The 25,065-nt window shown below is 42.9% G+C and overlaps 1 protein-coding gene across 2 annotated transcripts in view; it reads right to left on the bottom strand.

Moving 5' to 3' along the window:
• Nucleotides 1-476: 476 nt before the first annotated feature.
• KCNH8 (potassium voltage-gated channel subfamily H member 8) overlaps nucleotides 477-25,065 on the bottom strand; it is a 672,749-nt gene continuing 648,160 nt past the window's right edge. For both annotated transcript variants that reach the window (XM_075586916.1, XM_075586915.1), the window contains one exon: nucleotides 477-3,670. In XM_075586916.1, the coding sequence (XP_075443031.1) occupies nucleotides 2,948-3,670 (723 nt within the window). In that variant the 3' untranslated portion in view covers nucleotides 477-2,947. The remainder of the gene's footprint in view (nucleotides 3,671-25,065) is intronic.

Here is a 25,065-nt window from a genome sequence, read left to right as displayed (position 1 = left end):
TTTATTTTGTTTATTTTGAATGTTTTGCCTTGTTAAAAGAACACGAGCAATAAAGCCGGGATTTAATTTCACCCTAATCAGTCTCCATTAAATATACCTCTGCACACATCTCTTACAGACCACTTCAGATATGGAGGATTCTTTTGGCAATTAAAAGACAAAAGGAGTGATGCAGATAGATGCAGACTGATACATCTCATTATAATATATGTACTATGTAACTCCTTCTACGGACTCTCCCCAAGGTTCAAGCAAGGGCAGATCGGACAAAATTGGAGTTAAATTCTTTAGTGCAGTATATACTGTTGGTGCAGGGTGAAAATTCCCCAGTTTTGCTCTAAAACAGCCTTGATACATAAACTTCTTTATGCAATCCAACTAAAATAAGATAGTACAGTTAGACTTTGATTTCATGAAAACACAGAACAAATCTATTCATAAACAAACTTTTATTCTTTTAAATAAAATACATCATGCATAATTTAGATTGCTTTATTCTCTGAACATTCACAACAAGAGATATGTTTCAGTCATCAGTATATACTGTTTATGTTGAATAGATTACCTTTTCTCCGGACAGCCTTTTCAAATTCTTTGTCCCCTAACCCTTTATTGTTCCTTCCACCTTAGATGCATAAAATAGTATTGACTGTGCACTCCTGGAAGGACTTTTCAATACAATGAATAGTGTTCTTAAAGACAGACAGCTGTCACAATACATTAAAAAGTTATACACATTCTCTGATGATATATATATTATTTCTCAAAAGCAGCATGTGCAAATGGTGATGATGATTTTTATATGCTTTATAACGTCAGCTGCCTTTTGGTGCTCGGAAATATTAAATATCACAGATAGTTTAATCACTAATATTTGGAAGAGGTGTACTGTATATAACATGTACAGGAAGACAGGAATTTTAAGAAAATTGGTGTCATCGTGTAAACTGTAGCTGGTCAAATTGACTAAAGAAATAGGTCACATGGGTGATTAAGTGACATAAGACAGCATGGTTATACTGTATGCAGCAAGGGTAATATCCGCAGCTTTTAATATTGCAATGTGTGGGGGGCCCCACTGGCAGCAAAGAGGCTAAAAACAGAAATGTTTACAAAACTTGCCAGGTCCAGCTAGTAAAAGGGAATCTTTAACAAAATTAAAATGCGACATATGCATTTAATAATACATATAGTATTGCTTGTGCCAACTCTAGCACTGAAGAGGTTTCATGTCATTTATTTAAAAAAAGATCAGTGATGTGACAATTGTAGATGTCACTGTTCTTGACGTCACATCAATTGGATGCTGTCTCACAGCATCTCTGTAGAAAAAAAATGTATTGTACAGTATATAACTTATCAAAATCACATTATAATGTCACATACAGTACAGTATATTATTAATACTAATGCACTAAACAGACCAATGGTAACCAATAAATTATATAATACTATCAATATGTTGTTATTTTCATACCTTGATGACGTTTATTTCCCATCTTATGTGTGAGCTTTTATTTTATAGCTACCCCATACCATACTACCCATTGCTAAACAGATCTTATAATATATGTGGTTTTTCTGGTCACATTTGATTTCAAATGACCTTAACATGGTTAAAAATAAACACCACTGATATTTAAATTAGTTTACAAAACAGTAGCACAACGTATACATTGTGGGCTTGTGATAATGGGAATTCTTACAAAAGGTGCAAACTTCTATCTACATGCAGAAAAACATTAATGTGCATGACTAGGGATATAACGGACACATCAAATATGCTTATTTTAATATGTTTTGTAGGTTAAATAATTATATTAATGATAAAGGTAGCACAGTTTCTTTGGAGATGCACCCAAATAAATGAGGTCTCTGGCTTTTGACAATCGATTGAAGATTTTCCTAATTTTTTCTTTTTTTTCCCTTTCACTATGCTGTGATACAATGCAGATATATTAGTCCCCTCTGTGCTTTACAGGCTTGAAAAACATTGATCTTCAATGTTTCACGGGGTCATTTAGAATCTAAGGGGTCAATACCAAAACTGAAATGTAAGAAAGAAATGCATTGTTTTCAATATTGTTGCCCAAATAGCTCGATTATACAAAAAATATTGTATGGATGTTTCCAACTTACTGTACATTTATAATAATATTGTCACCTTATGACATTCCACGATTTTTGGTGTTTTTATTATACCAATTGGGTACATTCATTCAAACTGCATGCAAAAGGGTTATTATTTTAAGTACTCTTTTTCTTAATAATAAATTGTTTAATTCCTTATGCATAAGAATTGTGCATTTCTCATGAAAACAGCAAGCTTTTACCAAAAAAGACATTTAGTTATAAATATTTAAAATTGTTTAAATACATATTTCATACCAAGAATATAAAAATAGCATTTTTTTGATAAATAAATTAAGAGGTTTCATTAAAATTACAAATAACGTGCAACAACTAACCACCATCTACCAACTCTATTTGGTTGATTGTCTAGGAGATGACATGCAGCGATAATTGTTTTTATGTCTTCTCTGAACTGACAAGTAGACCAGCAGGAGTCATGGTCACCTGAAGCAAGCATTGACATGACTATTGTTTGGAAATGACAATCAGGCACTCAGGAAAGAGCCTATGCTTTGAGATACAATACCTCCCTATGACATAAGTGCTTATGTGTTCTTTTGTGTATGACTCCCAGCTGTTTTCAGGCTGTAACAATAGTTCTGGCACTCAGACCAATATCTTACATAAGTAACAAAAAACACACCCACCATGCTTCTAGATATACGGTGAGATCTTTGCTGTATTAAATTGGATAAACCTTTTCCATTCTATTTTTTCCTAATTCCAACTTTTATGTGTCAGTGCTGTCATGCAGTAAAAGTTACCAACTTGCTACTTCTGTAGCATAAGCTGGAGTACATCTTATCAGTTAGCATTATACATTTATGGCTTTGTCATCTTTAAAATGTTTTGTGCTTGTCACAATTTCATGGGGAAAATCCTCTGTAGACTGTCCAGTAATTCCTGTTGTCCCCTCCATGTCCCAAGAACCTGGCAGATTTTCAAGGCTTAGTGAACTAATTTCTCCTTGGCTGAAGCCTTCCTCAGATCTGTTGGGCTGTACAAACTGCAATGAAGTCCCAGAAGATGAGCACATAGATGGAGAAAGGGTTGCAGAAATAGACTGAAGGGGAGTCAAGGTAGTGTCAGAATGTGGCGATGTGCACTTTAGAAATGGAAAATGGTCAGCCTGAATAACTTGATAATGTGAAGGAGAATATCCAAGGCCTGAAGTATAATAAAATTCACGATCCAATGAATTTTGAACATTTGATCCATTCCCTTGGGGGCTGCTTCCCACAGATGATGGATCAATATTCCAAAGGTCAGACACAACAGTACCTTGGCAAAGTTGTGCTGGGGTTCCAACCAACGTCTCAGCTTGTCTTTGCATGTAAGGTTGATGTGCCGTCAATGTCATTCTAGTCTGTAAATGTTCCATTGGGGAACCTATTGTTGTTCCCATTGTATCCAACACTGTACCATATGTTGAATAATATCCTACTGGTCTTTGTGCTGCTAATAAATTCTCCAAAACATTCATAACAGTCTTCATATCCTTACCCAACTGGGAAACCTCTTGAGTTAAAGCACTGACCTATAAAAGAATATATGTAGATAGTTAAAACGTGTTTTACTTTCAGTAGTCCTTTTTAACCTTTTCACTAATCAGAGATGCTTGCAAGGCATTGGAACTTTACATACATTGATATTAACATATATAGGTAGCATAGATACTTTCCCTAAAAGTATTTGCCATGCACCAAACCAACTACATACAGTACAGGTAACAGATTCTGTTATTTCCAAGATAATTGAAATCAGGTAATTCAGTACATAAATAATTTTTTTACTTTATAATAATTGCAGGTGAGCTGTATGACCAACCACAGCAAAATATAAATAATAAATCCTTGTACCTGTCAGTGCTGCACTATTTATTAACAATTGTGTGCTTTTGCATATGGACCAGCTAGCCAATATGAAGTGCAGCAATGCTTGGAACACACATGCATTTTACAAGCATGTCCCAGAAATGTTTGTGCTTCACCAACAAGGAACTTTTGGAATTGAAAACTTTGGCAGGCGTTATCTGCAGCACTCGGGCCACATTGCCATATCACATAATTTGGGAAATCCTATGAGGCTGGAGATGATAAAATTAGAATGTATTACTGCTTTAAAGTCTTCCATGTATTCCCATAATGTGCTATAAGTGTGCAAGTGTCTGTACTGTATACTGTACGTATGTTAAAGTATCTTTATGGATGTGCAAAGTGGGATTTCAACTGGATTCACTGACTTAAAGGCAGTACTATAACTAGACTTTTCCTTCTGCCATATAAGTAATGAGGACTAAAAGAAAATTACTCTGACTCATCATTTTTTGCAACAATCATATAATAAGGGATATACAGTATGCCCATATTAGTATCCAAAAAACATCTTCTAGCAGAACTTAGAAAATATTGCTCATTCAAGTGAATGGGTTGCAAGGTGTCTACCAGTCTGGAAGGTGTCTTATGGAGTAACACCGCTTAGTAAATATATAGTATACTATCATACATCCAGTATCACAAGCACGCTGCCGAGGGGACACATGTGACTTCTCCTTCACATTCTCTTCTCACAATCACAATGTAGCTAAAACCTGTTATTTTTTCCTCCATAACATTACAAAGATACACACTTTTCTCTGTCGCTCTACTGCTAAAACTCTAAGGCCTCGGTCCCGCTGCGCTCGTTGGCGCGGGCGGCGGGTCGCGAGTTCCCCACCAGCAGGGGAATCCTCGCGAGCCGGTCCCGGTCCCCCCTGGCTGCACAGAGCACTACACGCTGTAGCGCGTCAGCCGCTGGAGACACCAGAGAATGGTGTTTCCTAGCGTTGACGCGTGACGTGTGTGGCTGTGAGCCAATGGGGAGGGGAGGCTTCGGGAGGAGGAGAGGCTTCGGGGAGCGGGGAGGAGTGTGGAGTGAAAGCAGGTGAGTGCCTGTCTGTGTGTGTGTCTGAGTGCGTGAGTGCCTGTCTGTGTGTGTGTGTGTGTGTGTATGAGTGCGTGAGTGCCTGCCTGTGTGTGCGCGCGTGTGTGTGTATGAGTGCGTGAGTGCCTGCCTGTGTGTGTGTGTGTGCGCGTGTATGAATGAGTGCCTGCGTGTGTGTGTTTAAACTTACCTTCCAGCTCCAGCCCGAGTCCGTGGAGGGAGGGGGGGGGAGAGTAGCGGGTCCCTCCGCTCAAGCCACGCCCCCCCTCCCTGTCAAACCGCCCACCTCCCGCCCACCTCCCGATCAAGCCTCCCACCTCCCGCTCCGGCTCCCGCTCCCTACAGACCGCAGATCGCGGTCTGTGTATCTCAGCGCACCGCCTGTCAGCAGCGCAGGTGCGCTGACTCTGGGAGCGGGGCCTTAGCCTAAGGCCTCGGCTATGTTTGCTGCTTGCTTGCGGAAGCGTGTTGACGCGCGCTCCCGCTCAGTACTGAGCCCCTACAGTCGCAATTAGAGCGGCTTTAGTAGGGGCTCACCTGCGCTTCCGCGCGCTTACGGAAGCGCAGGTCTTAGGGGAATTTTAAATTCCCCCGCTTGCCGGCGAGACAGGCCGGTCACGTGAGCGGTTCGCCCAATGAGGGCGAACCAGCTCCGTGACGTCACTGGCCCGCCCCGGCCAGTGACGCGCCCACCCCCGGCAGGCCCGCTGACGGTGCATGCGGTAAGCAACCGCAAGGCCACGGAAAGCACCAGCTTTCCCTGAGCCTCAGCGTGCCTCAGCGCGCCTCAGCGCGCCTCAGCGAGCAAGCAGGGAGCATGGACTCGGCCTAATGTAGGCAATCATTTTCTCCCCTCGACTATTGTAACATTCTACTGTATGGACTTTCTGTTTCTCACCCCTCCCCTAAAATCTATCCCAAACGCTGCTGCTAGAATCACTTTTCTCTCTCCAAAATCTGTCTCAGCGTCTCTCCTGCTGAAATGTCTTTCCTGGTTTTCAGTTAAATATTGTAATACTTACAAAATTATTCTCCTCTTTTAAGGCTATACACTCTATTGCCCCTCCTTACATCTCAGCCATAATTTCTAGCTGTGCACCTATCTGACTTGCGTTCTGCTCAAGGATGTTTTTTCTCTACACTTTTGTATATGAAGCCCTCTCCCACCTAAAACTTTACTCACCCACTCATTGTCCCACAACTTTGGATGGCCCTTCCCCTCAATATCTGACTTGCACCCTCTCGCTACCTTTAAGGCCCATCTTGAAACATATCTCTTTAACTAAGCATATGGATTTCTCCATTGGCTGATAATATTCATCTCATACTGTATGCACTGATCTTGACCACTTGCAGATGCACTTATTATAACACCCTCCTACTGTCTCTGTAAATTCTCCCTACTTACCACTTAGATTGTAAGCTCATTAGGGCAGGGACTCCTTTTCATAATGTTAATTTTATGTCTGAAGCACTTATTCCCATTATGTGCTATATTATTACATCACATGTATTACTGCTGGAAAGTGCTATTTACAGTACATGGATGGCGCTATATAAATAATGATATGCATACTGTACATACATATAGCACTTATTCTTTTATCTTTCTATGTCTTAATTTTAATTATGAATAATAAAATCTACAGAATTCCAAAAACAACATTTTTAGACAGTAAGATTAGGTTACAAAATAAACACGTGAATTCTCATATACTGTACCCATTTCCAAAAGGTCGTGGAATCCGATATTGTTAAGTGGTAATATATGTTTGTTGCAACCAAGTACTGTACTATTTTTGTATATTAAATCTAAAATTGTATTGTATTTAGGCTCTAAATGAATCGAACACCTTTTGAAGAGAGAGAGAGAGTAACTTCATTTTGGGACACATTTTGTTACAATAGGATTTTGTACTATTCACTTTTTTCCTAGTAAAAAGGAGGCCATGGACTCCTAATGTAAACCCTGGCAGCCAATAGAGTTATAGTATGATGGATTAGGGAAAATATATAGCTCATTTTAGGGACCCAGCAGGGAGCTATCTGAATAGCTAGAAGTATTAACCCTTGTCACATACACCAGTCACAAGCTCACAGATGTGACGTTCATGACATAAAGTAATTGGAATATTGGGGAGATTAAATGTATGGCAAAAGTGCTTTTAAAACTAAATGTAGTATTTTGAATAGTATACATCCATATGATCCAATAAGCAAGTTTTGGACATAAATCTCATGCCCCTGTTTACTGCTCTTGAGTGATGTGATATGGATACAGATGTAGTGAGGGACACTGTTTCCTCAGGTAACACGTACAAGGGAAGGAAGGAGCACTCATGCTGACTCATGACAAAGGTCTATGATTTGGGACAGAACCGTAGATTTTTGAGAAAGCAACTTTTTGCATGAAGAATGTGTGACTGCTGCATCCTTCTTAACCCCAGATAATACAACATATACTGTACGTTTGACATATATTACATAGTCTCCAAAGGTTTCAATGGCAGTGTTGGTGCAGAATATCCCAATATATTCCCCCAAAAAGAGAACAACGATGATTCATATCTGTACCCTTCCACTGATTGATACAATGTGTTCTTGGGGTGGAAAATAGATAGATTGTTTTCCTTCTTCCCTCATGAAGTAGAGATAGAGAAAACTCAATAGAAATTAGCTAATTAATTTCCCAGAACTTTATTCTCTTCAATGATATCAACATATTCAGACAATAAACTTGTAATTTAAGATTACATGGGGAAAAAATACTGAATACTTCTGAAAAAAATTGACTAATTTCAAGTCTTAATTTGTTTTGGCATAGAGCTTCTCTTCCATTTCAATACAGACCATTATGCATAACTGATTAAATTAGGACCTACATCCCTGTGGCAATGTTTAGTTTGAATTCTGATTGTAACAGCAGAATCTCTGTTATTGCGGAAGCTGCTCAGAGCTCTTCCATACTTACAATGAGCTTCTACAGGGACTTCATTCTGTACAACTGCTTTCTATGGTATTTAACGGTCAACAGATATACTTGAGACTGCCTTTCTCACAAAATTAAAATAATGCAAATTCCAATCTTTCAAGCTAATGTGTTCTGAAATCAGAAAATACATGAAAATTAGAAACTTTTTATTGACAGATCTAACTTTTGAAATTAATTCCTATAGACCTTTACAGCAAATTAGTATTTGTTGTACAGAATGCAAGAGAGAAAATGCAGTATTTTACATAACTCATAATACTGCATCAACTAACACCTAGGCAGTTATATATCAAAGTCTTGTAGCTGCATAACTCAGGCAAAACTGGAGCAAAAACATGACATCACATTTATCATAGAAAAAGGTCCCAGAGCATACAATAGGATGTTTGTTTTGATAAATATGCAGGGAGATTTCATCCACATTTTGCAGACATTTGCATTTGCCGTGAATGTGCCAGATCCTTTCAGCCAAGGATATTTTCGGCTCAGTTTAAAGGGGCATGTTCACTTCTTTTTTCTTCTTTTATCACTGGGCATTCGCAATCGAATTTGAATACCTATCATTCGAATGATACGTTTTATGTTTACAATTAATTTTGGAAGGCGTATAAATAGGCATGCAGCCCCAGGTCCAAGCCATTGTGTTCTTGGATTTGGCGTGGTGGGGGTTACTGGGTGTGTGGCTGCTGCTCCTACTGTAGTACTAGTGCTTTTGACTCAAATATTTTATTAGATAATAATATTATTTACTTAAAAAAAGTAGTAATATTTAATGTGACTGGACTGACCTCTGTCTGTGTTCACTCCTTGGCCTCGGCTCTACTGACTGCTTGTGCCAATTGATTGAGCTGACTGAGTGGAATGATCTGTATTCTGATGCAGACGTATCTGATCTGAGTCTAATAATTTGCATCTGTTCACATTGAGTGACTGACCTTCTACCTGTGTGTTTCTCTTGGCTGGTACCTGGCCTGGGTAGTAGCTGGACACTACTGTACACTTTATTATCTGCTATATTATAGAAGTCAAATAATTTGCAGGGGGGTTAAACTTATAGTATATTTTATTTAATTTTTACACCAAGTGTGCCAGCCATCTGTGTCACTTCTACCAGTATCAAGAGAAACTCACACTGTGAGAAAGCAAAGCAGCGAGAATGACACATACTGTATTATTCACAAAACTGTGCTCTCTCTCTCTAGCCTCTCTCTGAAATATCATATATATATATATATATATATATATATATATATATATATATATATATATATATATATATACAGTATATATATATAACAAGAATAAAGACAGCGCCCTTCACACACTACACCCAAATAGCTGCAGCCCTGATCAATTGTGTCAAGATGTTGCACCCAGCACAGATGTCTATTGAAAGTATAACATACCAATATGCTTGTGGTATGAAACAAATAAAATTACAATTATAGTAAAATATATGTATAGCCTAAAAAGATAAAATTTAAAAATGTGCATAAAAATAAAAATGAAAATAAAAATAGAAAAAATGAAAAATTGGGATAATCACACTATTGTGATATATGGATGAAAATAAGTAAAAAATGTTACTTAAACTACATAACTGATGTTGTAAGTACCATGAAAAATATTAAAAATTAAAAAAATTTTACCTGCTAAGGAATAGATGATTGTTATTATGGCCTGATATGTAAAACCATAGAATTCAAAGAGGACCCTACGCGTTTCTTCCGTCTCAGCGGATTTCATCAGGGGATCAAAATGATGATGAAATCCGCTGAGACGGAAGAAACGCGTAGGGTCACGTGGCATTGAAACTACGGTGGTCGAGCAGTCCAGACGCCAGTGTGAGGACATCAGTGAAGATCTTCCTGGTCCCTGATTCATGTGAGAGTAATGGCGGCCGCACGGTACTGAAAAGCTTCATTCTAAAGGAAGATTATCCATTCCGATTATTGCGGCAACAACAAACGTGTAATTGGAGCCATTTCGGACGCTATCTTGCGGAGGTTACCATGGAGTCTTCAACCTGGTGCATAGGCTGGTCCCATAACATGCCTTATTTTTATTGACAAAGTGTGAGTGTGCATTTGTCTGTCCATGATTTATTAAAAATTGTTTATCTGATTTTATACAAGGATCGGGCGCTTTTTCTCTTCTTTTTTTTCCATATATATATATATATATATATATATATATATTTGTGCGAAAAAGAAAGTAGAACCTCTTTGAATTCTATGGTTTTACATATCAGGCCATAATAACAATCATCTATTCCTTAGCAGGTATAAAAATTTGGTAAATACAACCTCAGATGAACAACAACACATGACATATTACACCATGTCATGATTTATTTAACAAAAATAAAACCAAAATGGAGAAGCTACAGTATGTGTGAAAAACTAAGTACACCCTTACTGCTTCCATAGGAATTAAGATGCTAAGCAGCAGACAGGTGCTGCTAATAAAATGCCCTTGCTTAATTGATCATCAGCAAGTGTGACCACCTCTATAAAAGCAGAAAAGCAGTTTGCTGGTGTGGAGCATTCAGGTGTGTGTTAATACAATGCCAAGGAGGAAAGACTTCAGCAATGATCTTGGAGAAGCAATTGTTGCTGCCCATCAATCTGGGAAGGGTTATAAGGCAATTTTCAAACAATTTAAAGTCCATCATTCTACAGTGAGAAAGATTATTCAAAAATCGAAAACATTCAAGACAGTTTCCAATCTTCCCAGGAGTGGACATTCCAGCAAATTCACCCCAAGGTCAGACTGTGCAATGCTCAGAGAAATTGCAAAAAAAAACAAGAGTTACATCTCAGACTCTACAGGCCTCAGTTACATTTTAAAGTTCATGACAGTACAATTAGAAAAAGACTGAGCAAGCATGGTTTGTTTGGAAGCGTTGCCAGGAGAAAGCCTCTTCTCTCTAAAAAGAATATGGCAGCACGGCTTAAGTTTGCAAAGTTGCATCTGAACAAACCACAAGACTTCTGGAACAATGTCCTTTGGACAAACGAGACCAAAGTGGAGATGTTCGGCCATAATGCACAGCACCACGTTTGGCGAAAACCAAACACAGCATATCAGCACAAACCCCTCACACCAACTGTCAAGCATGGTGATGGAGGGGTGATGATTTGGACTTGTTTTGCAGCCACAGGACCTGGGAACCTTGCAGTCATTGAGTCGACCATGAACTCCTCTGTATACCAAAGTATTCTAGAGTGAAATGTGAGGCCATCTGTCCGACAGCTAAAGCTTGGCTGAAATTGGTCATGCTACAGGACAATGATCCCAAGCACACCAGCAAATCTACAACAGAATGGCTGAAAAAGAAAAGAATCAAGGTGTTGCAATGGCCCAGTCAACGTCCAGACCTCAACCTGATTGAAATGCTGTGGCTGGAACTTAAGAGAGCTGTGCATAAGCAAATGCCTACAAACCTCAATGAACTGAAGCAACGTTGTAAAGAAGAGTGGACCAAAATTCCTCCACAACGATGTGAGAGACTGATAAAGTCATACAGAAAATGATTACTTCAAGTTATTGCTTCTAAAGGTGGTTCTAAAAGATATTGAATCATAATTTATACTTTATTTTTGCACACATGGCTTCTACATTTTGGCTTTATTTTTGTTAAATAAATTATGACACGGTGTAATATGTCATGTGTTGTTGTTCATCTGAGGTTGTATTTACCCAATTTTAAGACCCGCTAAGGAACAGATGATTTTTATTATGTTCTGAAATGTAAAACCATAGAATTCAAAGAGGGTGTAATTTCTTTTTCACACCACTGTATATATACATATATACATATACACACATATATATATATATATATATATATATACATATACATATATACATATGTATTACATATATATTAACACACACATTCCCAGCTAGCTCAAACTCCTAAACCCACCACATCATGACTATATATTTATGTAAAAAAGAGAGCTACTGACCGTGGCAAATGTATACAACAGAAGACAGGGGTGCCCAAAGCTACATCCAATTGACATAACATACACTGGCGACACACTTTATTCGAGCTTGGCTAGTCCCACGATTTCGGGTATACCCGGGTGTATTGAGGTTTGTGACTGTTTTCTGCCCGAGTGCATTGGGTTTTTTTCCAGGCAGGGATTGAAGCATTTTATTCCCTCTGGCTGCAATACTGCACAGTATATATATATACACTGCATTACAATTCATGAATTTATGCCATCTGGTAGACACGCGAAGCATTGCAGCCTATTAAATCCTAATCATCATCATTTAACAGATCAGCCGCCCATCAGCCAGGCATGAACCCAGGCTGGGAAGGCAAATGCAACGGGGCTTGTCAGAGGTGAGGAGCGGCGCATTCCAGGTATCTGCCAGGTACATACCGGGTATTTGCTCGAATAAAGTGTGTCGGTGCAGTATATGGTAATAAGTATAAAGTTTGAATACTTCAATAATAATAATAATAATTACTTGGTTATTTAGTTAAACCCTTTGGTCAAAGCGTCATAAGCCTGCATGGCAACAGTTGTATGGAGGCAGGTGGCACCACCCCTGAGCTCACTCCTTATCACCTTTTTAACTTGGGAGGACTTTTCACTTTCCTGCAAGAACAGGATCTGCTATGGTTCTTTCCCCTCATACAAATGTAAAAGGAAGGGTTCAAAGTGTAGGGTAGGACCTGCATTAATTTGGTTATACCTTGACGTTGATATGCAGGCTTATGACGCTTTGGCCAAAGGGTTTACTAAATAACCAAGTAATTATTATTATTATTGAAGTATTTAAACTTATTTTTCCCCCTTCTCCTTCCTTTTCTTTTCCCTCACTTACAGTATCGACACAGCTTATTCTAACAAAAGCTGCCGGTTGCCCGGGGCTTACTCCGGCTGGCGCCGGGTCTAGACCGCACGCCGCTGCATCTCCTCCGTGCACCCCCTCCGCTCGCATGGCGTTTTGCTCCCCCTTCCCGACCCCCTAGCTGCTCCTGCTGTGCCCCTCTGCTTCCCCGCACCCCCGCTTACCTCACTTCAAACCTTCAGGGGTGTCGGGGAAGCCGGGGAAGCCGGGCACGCACGTGACAGTGACGTCACAGTGACGCGCGGACAGCCGCATCTCCACGCTGCCCGCACACATCCTGCCGTGCGGCTTTTGTTAGAATAAGCTGTGTCGATACTGTACACTCTTTACTATTTGTTTTTGTCTTACTTCCATGTTTAGTTCTGCTACCATCAGTGCCCCTTTGATTTGAATCAAAAGCCCACAGTTTATTTACTTTGAGCTCAACATTACTTTGCTCCACTATATGATATGTATGTGGTTGCTTGTCACAGTATTGCTGTCTGTTTTTTTACAACAGCTGTTTAAATCTTCAATAGGGCACCATGAGGCTTTTTTTGATACTTATCATGAATTTTCTATACGCATGCGATTGGTGAGCATCATGCTGGCCACGTTTTTGGTCACTATACTGCTGGGCATATTTGGAGTGTTTTTTATTTTGTCATCATCCACGTGGGCATTATCTTCTATGTGATATCACCTTCAGTGGTTAGTGCTTTCCTTCGCTTTCTTATAGATAGTGAAGTTTTTTTCAGTTGAGCGTGCGCGTATACCACCGCATCTGATTGGGGCTTTATTTTTGCTGGTGCATTAAAAGTTCATGCTCATATGGACACGGATAAACACATCCCTTAATTATTTCTATGGTTATTTTGGACGCCGTCTGCACTCATACTGTGTATTATTTACATAGCTAACAGCATGACTCCTCTATGTGTTGCGGAGGTTTATCAGTTGCGCATGCACATCCATCACTGCCATTTGTTTATACTCTGCTCCACGCTATAGGCTTCTGATGTCTCCACCTTCCGGGGACCCGGATCAGTGACTCTGCCCTATCACCATGACGATATAGGACGCTCTCTGTTTTTACATCATATGCATGTTTTCCAGCCAATGGTCTAGCTCCTCACACAGCTGTTGACTCTTGTATTTGTCATCATGTACTCACCTGTTTTTTCACACATTTTTAAACTTTTGATTGTTATTGGTAGGTGTGTCTAGGGTATAAATGTCACTGAGTCTCACTTGTTCTCTGCACCCCCCTTGATAAAGATCTCTCTCCGGGATCGAAACGTTGATGATGAATTGTGCAAGTATTTGTAACTTTAATACAATTCTGTATTTTCAACTGCTGAGTACTTTTGTCTCTATACCTCCTCATTGTAGGCATTCTATGTTGTGTATTTTTATGACAATAGCACCAGTCATTACTATTCTACCATAGGAGTGCAGGATATCTTTCTATTTACATATTGTCACGGAAACTTGTGATAGGATATAATATACACCAAATACCTGGGTTGAACTGAACACGACTTAGATAAAATAAATTAGAGTTTATTCCTTAAAAAAGGTGAACACAACAGATATACAAATAACAGGCAAATATATACACTTACTTAGGGTTGGAATGAAGTAATCAGGTTATACGATTAGTAATTCATGCAGCAATCACGAAAAGACACAAAAGACAACTGAGTATAGGATGGACACTGGTTTATATCTAATTCCAGTCCTATACTTTATTATTGAGTACAGGCCATTGGAGAACAATTACCTGCACCCAATCTCTCATTGCCACCTCACCTGAGGTGCACCGTTATTCCTGCCCACTGGGTGGGTATTTTTCTAATAGGGGGCTTCTTTCCTCAGCCCCACTCCCACAAGACTGGCGTCTTCGAGTCTGGCTTTGCCAGGATACCCTTTGTTCCCAGGTGTGAATTACAACACTTAATATCAAGTACCCATGTCCTGCATTCCTTTGTGCTCGCATTCACAAGCAGGGTGGGGGAGTCTTTGATCAGGAGTTTATGATCGACCACTTGTCTCTCATCCTGAGCATTACCATACATATGGGCTCTGAGTTTTTATACCAGACCCAAAATACAATTCACTTTTTAATATCTTCACATATTAAAATAATCCGTTCTGCTGTGCCCAGTGGGCTGAAACCTGCCAGTCCTTCATGCCGGAGGTGACTCTCCATGGTGGCTAAGTTTCAGCTCTCGGCGACCCCCAGAACCGGAGATACCAGAAAACAAGTTAAAACTCTTATTACTTTAATGCAGGATTTTCCGCTCTAAAAAATGAATCTCTGCTTTTCACTCTTTCCCATTGAAATCAACGGGCTCCGCCACTATAGGCTTTCAATGGAGCAACTCCGCCGTAGAAGTCAATGGGCTTCACCGCTATAGTCTTTCAATGGGGCAACTCCGACATTGAAGTCAATGGGCTCCGCCGCTATAGTCTTTCACTGGGGCAACTCCGACATTGAAGTCTATGGGCTTCGCCGCTATAGACTTTCAATGAAGCAACTCCACCATTGAAGCCTATGGGAAAACCACAGTTTATTACATTTGCCCATACACCGTCTGGTTATGCGGAGAGGGCTGGAAATGGCCATGCAGTCATGCCGGAACAGTGACTACATGCAACCCAAATCCCAGTCCTCTGGTCCTCAAAGAACCGGAGATATGGACTTACACATTTTACCGTTTTGGACTTAGCCGTTTTAACGCCACGCGGCTTTTCCCCCATTGGAATCAATGGCCGGCGCCACCATAGGAAATGCATGGGCGAGCGCCGCCATTGGATTCAATGGGACCTCCGTTCAGCCATTAGAGTCAATGGCGCGACCCTCTTGTTGAGCTCGGTCCCTCATTCTCGGACCCGGTGGTGGTCGTATGTGCGGGTTCCTAGGGGCTAGGGGCAAAAACAATTTTATTTCTGGGTGCTCTAGAACCTAAGTTTCCCACGCCACTTGTAGTTGAACTTGAACTCAGTGAAAAAAGCTCTTTTCAAAGACATTGTATCCGCTCTTGCGGTCTGTGGTTTGGATGGCTGCCAACCCGTTCCTGGAGGTCGGCGTCGATGAATCCCCATTGAAGTCCATGGCTCCTTTGACTTACAATGGGAAACCGCCGCTCCTCATCTCGGGCGCCACCTGCAGGTCTTCTAAGAGAACAGGCCCAAATCGCCAGAATCTCCATAAGGTTACATTGGGCTGCAATGGCGACCTTTGGAGAGCTGCCAAATGGAGCCTGAAAAGGCGGGAAAAGGGAACAAAGGGCTATAAACACTGAATTAACATTAACCCCTTCCCTTCCGCATCAATCCCAGTGTATGTGTTGGTGCAAACTGGGAATGGGAACAATATACTTTTATAGGGAAATATATATTTGGTTGCTGAAGCAGGGAAAAAACACCTTACTGGACCGCAGTCCAGTTAACCCCTTGCTTCCCACGTGAGAGCAGGGGGTGGCCAAATGGGGTGTAACCCCTTTAATACCGGGCCAAACCCCCTCTCCCATGACACCTCCCCTGCTCAATGGGTGCCTTGTGACCTAGCTGCCCACCCTGGCACTGGGACACCACTGGCATCCTTGAAGCACTTGATCAGTCCTGAGGGGTTGGCCTGGCAAAATTGTCCCCTGACATTGTCCAGTACATTGTCCTGGCCACATTGGATGGTGAAGTCCAGATCTTGCTGAGCAGGGCTCCAACGTGGCCGCCAGGCATTCTCCTTTGCCACCCTCTGCCTCCCACCCAGTGCCTGGTGAACCAAGACCACCGTGAAGGGACACCTCTGCAGACCAGGCTGCATGTTGCCCAGAGACTGGCATGTCTCTGTACCAGCGAGAGACCAGCTACCAAGCACAGACCGTCGCTTCTCCATTAACCAAGTCTGGGAAAGAGCTATGTCACTATCCTGTAAGGACCCCACCTGCCCTGGCCCTGTGCCCACCTGTAGCTGCTCTGTTATACCTATGCCTCTCCCCCCTGGCTCTAGGGCAGTCCCCACCCCGAGTGGCATCACTTCTGGATTCCAGAAACCATCTGGGATTCTGACTCCTACCCTCTCCTGTGCCTCCTGGGACAAGGCAATCCCCCAGTACCCTGTACTGGGGTTCCTGGTACCCAGATGCTATACTCCTGCCCTCTCAAGACTGAAGGTCAGGAGGCAAGCACCTGCTACCACCACTGCTGCTAGGGGCAGCATCTCTCCACTCCCCTGTTCTGCCCTTCCTCCCTGTAGCTACCCTTGGCTGCCCTGGGGGCAGAACCCTCTGCTGTACCCCCCCAGCCCTGGCTGCTGCTCCTGGCTGTCTACCTCCCCAAAGCCCTACCTATGGGAACCTTGGGGGATCTGTCATGGGTGTCTCTCCTGGCAAGTCAGAACAAGGGACCTCCTGCCTTCCTAGCCCATTCCAAGATTCTACCAGCTGCCTGACACCCTACTGACCTCCTATCTCCCCCTGCTCCACAGTGTCTCCCTGCTTAGCCTCCCCTACGCCCAGCACCTCAGTCACTGCTGATGACTCCTGCTGATTACCTCTCTGCAGCCCACCTGCACTCCGCTCCCCCCTAGGCAATCCTAACCCAGACCCAGGGACTACCTGAGTGCACCTACCTCCCTGACCTTGCCTCCCCCTTACCAGGGATGAGCTCAGGGGCATCTCTTCAGATGCAACCGCCTTAGCTCTTGGCTGGCAGGTATCCCTGGGGTGGCACAAGCTGCCCACTGCCCATGATACCTCCAGCCCATAGCCAGGCTGCAACAGGGGTTGCTGATCTGAGAGACCCCCTGAGGCTCTGCCAGGGTAATGGGGAACTCTAGCTGCCATACCTGCTGCTTTCCCTCCCCGGCTACCACTAGCCCTTCCTCTCCTACTGAGACCTTGGGCTGGCTACCTACCTGCAGCCTTTCCTCACTCCGCTTCTCCCTAGCTTGTCCTAACCTGGATACTAGGGATACCTGAGTGAGGCCATCTCCCTGACACTTCCTCCCCATTACAGGAGAGGAGCCCAGGGGCACTGGTGCAGAAGCACCTGCCTTGGCTCCTGGCTGGCAGGTAATCTGAGGGTGATCTAACTGTGCCACTGCCCCTGATACCTCCAGCCCATAGCCAGGCGACAAGAGTGGGGCTCTAAACCGAGAGACCCCCTGATGCTCTACCAGGGTAATGGGGAAATCTGGCTGGCTCACTTACTGCCTTCCCTCCCTGGTTCCCACTGGCCCACCCAACCCTCTCCCAGGCAATCCTAGAGCTGGGTGCTAACAGGGCTAGCCCCTCTCCCTGAAGCTGTGCCCCCATTACCGGAGGTGAGCTCAGAGTTGCTGGTGAGGATGCACCCACCTTAGCTCCTGGCAGTTAGGTAACCCTGGGGTGGTCTAACTGTGCCACAACCCCTGATACCTCCAGCCCATAGCAAGGCTGCAACAGTGGAGCTCTTAACTGACAGTCCCCTTGATGCCCCACCAGGGTAATGGGAAAGCCTAGCTGCCCTACAAGCTGCCCTTCCTTCCCCACCCCTGGTAACCCTATCTCCTGCCACCCACCGGTCACTCCTACAGGGGAACCATAGGGTACAGTCATAGGAACAAATAAGTCAGGGTCAGTCTGCGACTGGGTCTGGCTTACCTCGCTGGTCCCCGCAGAGACCGCCGCCTTCGTTGGTCCCAATTGCAGGGGGACTGGAGTGGCCACCGCCAGCATCATCTTGGCCGGGGAGCAACGGGCACCTGCCGCAACAGCTCCCAGGTTTGGCACAGGGAAAATGGTGCAGGACTTGGGTTCCATGTCCTTGTGGAGATAAACGGCTCCATTCAAACCAGGTGAAACCACCCCCTCCCACAACCCGTCCATCCCCCATTCAGAAAGAGCTCCGGCACATTGCCGGATCGCAGCTCTTCCGCCGCCGCCGCCACAGGCGAGCCCCGGGTGACTGCCGCAACAGCACCCAGCTTTGGCACAGGGTCACCGGCATAGATGGAGGGGCTCCAGTCACTTCTGAGGAGCGTCGACTCCTCCAAAATAGACAAATCACCCACCTCCCGCACACCCCGACCGTCCCCCCAAATCAAATCGGCTCTGGCAGCTTGCGGGAATCGTGGCTTCTCCTCTGTCACCGCTTGCATCCCGAGTCCTGGGAGCACTTCCACTAGCCGGACCATATCAGGTTGGGCCAGGGGTACCGCAGCATCTTGCTAGAGCAAGCCGACCACTTGCCGAGCACCACTGCTGATGGCCGGAAAAGATGTGCTCCGCCCGCCACTCTGCTGTTCTCCGCCGGGTGCAGATGGATGGCTGCCGCTCCCCGTCGCTGTTGCCGATGCAGCCAAGCCAGGTTCTCCAGGGGACGTCCCGCGAAGGGATGTCGCCCCAGCTGGGCGGGAGCCATCGGAGGGTGCCGCTAAATTGGACACCTTTTCCGCAGCTCGTGAGCACTGGCCCTGAGGGGCTTCTTCGCCCGACCGCGCCCAGTCCGGGCATCGGGTGTTGCTGTGGCCTGCTTGTTGGCAGTGATCGCACCGCTGCTCTTGCTGGAGCTCCTCCGCCACCGGTGGACTACTCCCCACAAGAGGCTGCTGAGTCCAAGGCGGAGTTGCTCGAGCACCGGGCTCAGGGAGGGGGTAAGCGGGTCTGTGCGGCACCAATGCCATGAACTGTGCCCAATCCACCGGGAACCATGTCTCTCCCAACACACACACCAGTGCTAGCTCGTCCAGGGAAAATGGACTGGCCGCCGCAACGGCCGAAACCTCTCCTGCTGCAAGGCTCCCGTGGTCTCTGAGCTCCCCCGCTCCCTCCCCAAGTCTCTGCCGTCCCGGAGCTGGGCCCATTCCCTGCTCTCTGGGCGGTTTGATGGTTACAGCGGCTGCAGCGGTGGTCTTTGCTCAGCCAACCGGGTTTCGCGCTCACCGATAGCCGCCTCTCTCTCAGCTTTACTGGCTGCAGGTTCCCGCTCCGACTTCAGACATTCCTCCGGTCTTGGTGCCCGGCTCCAGTCACACGGATGGCCGGCACTTTGGTTCTGGAGGCAATGCTTCTCTCAAGTAGGGGAACAGTGAATTGGTGCCATATCTTGCGTTATATGTTGTACACTGTGTGTCCAATATCTTTAGCCTAAAGCTAGCCTTAGCCTAGCCTTAGGCTAAAGATATTGGACACACAGTGTACAACATATAACAAAGATATGGCACCACCTCACTGTTCCCCTACTTGTGAGAAGCATTGCCTCCAGAACCCAAGGGCCGGCCATCCATGTGACTGGAGCCGGGCGCCACCTGCAGGTCTTCTACGAAAACAGGCCCAAATCGCCGGAATCTCCATAAGGTTACATTGGGCTGCAATGGCGACCTATGGAGAGCTGCAAAATGGAGCCTGAAAAGGCAGGAAAAGGGAACAAAGAGCTATAAACACTGAATTAACATTAACCCCTTCCCTCCCGCATCAATCCCAGTGTATGTGTTTGGTGCAAACACGGGTATGGGAACAATACACTTTTACAGGGAAATATACATTTGGTTGCTGAAGCAGGGAAAAAACACCTTGCTGGACCGCAGTCCAGTTAACCCCTTGCTTCCCACGTGAGAGCAGGGGGTGGCCAAATGGGGTGTAACCCCTTTAATACCGGGCCAAACCCCCTCTCCCATGACACATATATACATGCATCTCAAAAGACACAGTGCACCGGAAGTGAATGATAATATACTGTATGTATTGATAAACACACAAAGGAGAAAACTTTAATCAGCTGGACAAGGAACCAGATACAGAGGAGAACACCCAAATGACTCCAAAAGCCCTTAAAGAACTGTTTAAAGAGATGCAGGGTGTCTTCCCAGCGGCCCTGGACAAAGATGTGGCAGAATTCATGTCAGATCTCTCTACCTTGGCAGAACTGACAACACAGCTGGAGAATAAACTCGAAGCTGGGGTTCAATTGAAGATGAATTATTCAGGCTTAATGATGAAATTAGGAGCCTGAAAGATAACGTTGATGAATTGAAAAATCAGGAAAGAAGACAGAACCTCAGGGTAAGAAATATCCTGGAAGAAATTGATCCAGATCACTTTATCCTATTTAATAAATTTATTAATGCAACTAGTCCCATCTCTCCTAACAAGCGATCTGCATATGGATAGAGCACACCGAGCCCTGGGCACAAGGTTCGCAGACCCCTGGAAATCCAGGGATGTAATAGTAAAATTACACTATTACACTACTAAGGAGAATATTTTAAGATTCTGCAGGAATCAAGAATTTTTGGACTTTGTGAATTCTAGGATTCAGATTTTCCAAGATCTCTCCAGATTAACAATCTCAAGACAAAGAAGCCTCCGCCCCATCACAGCAGTTCTACGAGACAACGACATCCGCTACAGATGGGCTTTCCCATTCCAACTTGTGGTTAATAAAGACAGGAGGCAAGTTTCGTTAAGATACCCGGAAGAGGCGTTGAACTTCTCAAGAGCCCTTGGTCTACAGGAGCAGCCAACCATGAAATCGCAACATTCCCGAGGTCTGAGGGATCGCCAGAAGTCCCACAACTAGAAGGAATAAGCGACCGTTCAGGTGTTTCCGAGTCCGCCCACCCATCTTGAGGGTGCAAAGGGGCCTTCCCCATGGTTGAAATCTGATTAAAGGAAGGAAGATGTCGGCGATCCAGAATTTATGGCCTGCTGCAAACTTTTTTCCTCTGTGCTTTTGTTATTTTATCTGGCTCGCTGTGGTCCCCTGTGACCTAGAAGGAGAACAAAGGAACTAAAGAGAGAGGAGACTTTCCAATAGTTTCAATGCTATCTTGTTTAATTCTTGTGGGTGTATTGATTTTACAAATTTTTAGATGGCCCTAACCCGCATCCTCATTATTAGAACGATAAGATGAATATTCTCCAGGAATTGTTAAACTATATAGTTTGGGAAGTTAATCTTTGTATTAAAAGGATAGGAACTTAGATGATAAGTTTGGAGGTATGAATATAAAGGAGCCTATCCGCGTAGTTTGAGGTTCCCGAAGTCCTTGAGGATTGTGCACCACCTCCCTCGTCTGGGGTTTTCTATCCCCTTATTTTGGTCCACTGTAGGACCATTAGTTAAAAAGGTTTGGGGTGGACAGTAGGTCCATTCCTTCTACAGTATGTTGTTGTTATTTGTTTCTGCCCTGTCTCTTCTAACTTCTCTTTCCCCCCACCCCAAGTTGTTCCCCCCCAGTACCACCACAGATCATTAAGGAGGATGCACCTTCTCTCCTTTAAAGTGGACCGTAGTAAGTCTTCAAGTTCAGGTAACAACACTTTCACACCCACACTCCATTCCACATTTCATGATAAGTAGAGAGCGAGCCTTAACTTGTAACCTATGACTAATCAACTACCCATAAAAGTAGTCTCTTTAAATGTAAAGGGACTAAACTTGAATAATTAAAGGAGACTAGCTCTGAGAGAATTTAAGAAGATGCAGGCAGATATTTTATTTCTTCAGGAAACTCATTTTAACAACAGGACCCTCCTAACACTTTCGGGGTACTTGCCCGTTAGTTTATTATTATTCTTCCAAGAATAAAATAGGAGTAGCTATTTTGTTAAAACATGATGTCCTATTTCAAATGGAACCTTAGTTAATATACTGTATGTGCTCCGAATGGTCAACAAATTGAATTTATCTTTTCGGGAGATATAATATTTGGAGGAGATTTTAGTATGACCCTGAACCTCGATCTGGACAGATCCTCATCATCATGACAAAAGATAGTGAACAATATATTTAACAAAGCAAGACATTTTAAGAAACTTATAAAACAATTTACACTCGAGGACACTTTGCGCATGAAGAATAAAAAAGAAAGAGATTATACATTTTGTTTTCCCCTCACGATATTTATACAATAATTGATTATATATTTGTCTCACCAAATCTTTTGGATCGGGTCGCCCAGACAAATATAGGCCCTATAACATGGTCAGACCACGCTCCAGTGGAAACGTTTCTGAAACACCCTTTTATTAGGCCCAAGGTTTTACAGTGGCGCCTGAACGAGTCGCTTTTCAATCAGATTGGGAATGTATTGTTAGATTATATTACGTTAAATAAAGGCTCAGTTGAAAGCCCGACCACCCTCTGGGAGGCCCATAAAGCCTCTATTAGAGGTCAATTTATCTCAATAGCTTCATATAGGAAAAGAGCTAAAAAATGTAATCAGCGAAAACTTACGGCAAAAATAATTTAACTACAACAGGAACATAAATCACGCCCATGCAGTAAGATTTATAAGATTTTTTGCCAGACCAGAGAGGAATTACATAAATTAAGATTGGAAGACACAGAGAAAGCATTAAAATGGATTTGGCAGACCTATTATGATAAGGGTAATAAAGCAGATATGCTGCTGGCTAGTAAGTAAATCTAAATCGAAGTCTCAGCGATAAGATGGGGTAACGGGGAAATCACATATAACCCTTTACAAATTGCTGAGGAATTTTCTAAATACTATAATAATTGATATAATCTGGACTCATCAGACCCAACTTCAATAAAACATCCAGTGAACAAATAGATAGCTATCTACAGGCATGTGAACTACCAAAGTTTTCTGTGGAAGAATCGGAGAGTCTCAATGCTAAAATAAATATTTCAGAGTTACAATAGGTTATTAAAACCTCAAAAGCCCCATTCACGGATGAATTTTCAAATTTTCAAACTAGAAAAAATATTGGCTAATTTTAGCACCATATCTATTAGATATGTTCAATAGTTTTTTAGCGGGTTCCCAGATTCCCATGCAGATGTCAAAAGCAAATTTAGTAGTGATACCTAAGGAAGGAAAAGACCCAATGAATTGTGCAAGTTACATGCCAATTTCACTTCTTAATACAGATTTAAAAATTTACAGTAACATTTTGTCAAATACATTAAACCCAATCCTGCCCCGCCAATTCATAATGATCAGGTAGGTTTTATAAGCATGCGTCAAGCCTCGCACAAGACACGTAAGATTATCAATATAATAAATTATATACAGTCTTCTAAACCCAAAGTGATGTTACTGAGTTTAGATACCGAAAATGCGTTTGATAAAATTAAATGGGATTTTCTGGATAGAACTATGCAAGAGTTTGTCTTTTCTGGTCCATTTTTAAAGGGGGTCCAAGCCCTATATGACCCCCAAACAGCTTCTTTAAAAATGCCTGGGGGGGGAGTAAAACCAAATTAAAATCAGCAATAACATTAGGCAGAGTTGCCCACTATCTGCCCTGCTTTTTGCATTAACAATTGATTCACTTGCAATTTAAATGAAGAAAAATCCTAATATACAGGGTATCAAGATCGGCCAGGAAAATGGCAAATTATCTTTGTTTGCCGACAATATTATTTTGACAATCTCTAATCCCCTGACTTCCCTTCCCAATTCACAAGAAGAGCTTTCTAAATTTGGTTCATTTTCAGGCTATAAAATTTATTCGGCCAAGTCAGAGGCACTAAATTTAGCTTTATCAGATATTGAGGTAAAAAGAATCAAATTAAACTTCAATTATCACTGGAATACTGTACGATTGAAATATTTAGGGATCTTTCTCACAAAAAACTACCAATCTCTTTATAAATATAATTATCCAGAGCTTTACACAAGAATGTAACAGGATCATTTAATATGGAATGGTCACCAAATCTCCTGGATGGGCCGTATTAGATCAGTCAAGATGAATGTCCTCCCGAAACTGCTTTGCTGTTTCAGACATGACGGTCGCTATCCTGATAAAATAAATAAGGGACTTCAGAATAAAATTATGCAGTTTATATGGGGTAACAAAAGACCAAGAGTGGCGAGATCAGTTATGCTCGCATCCAGAGAAAGAGGGGGTCTGGCGATCCCTGACATTAGGAAATATTATTTAGCTTCCCATTTGAAACAGATAATATTTTGGCACTCTCAGGAAAATCAGTATAGGTGGGCAGATTTAGAAAATATATTTAATAGCTCTGTGGCACTCCCTGCCCTTCTATGGAATAATAACCAAACATAATGTTCTATACTGGGCTTTTTAGATTCAGCGGTTAATAACATGTTCTCTTAAAATTTGGCATAGGGTCAAAATTTATTATCAACTATTTTCAGCTCTCTCAAGATGTACCCCTATTTTTGACAATCCTGA

The sequence above is a fragment of the Ascaphus truei genome, chromosome 2 (assembly GCF_040206685.1).
Source record: "Ascaphus truei isolate aAscTru1 chromosome 2, aAscTru1.hap1, whole genome shotgun sequence".
Taxonomy (NCBI): domain Eukaryota; kingdom Metazoa; phylum Chordata; class Amphibia; order Anura; family Ascaphidae; genus Ascaphus; species Ascaphus truei.
The sequence above is the reverse complement of the archived record's forward strand: the minus strand, read 5'-3'. Positions and strand labels throughout refer to the sequence as shown.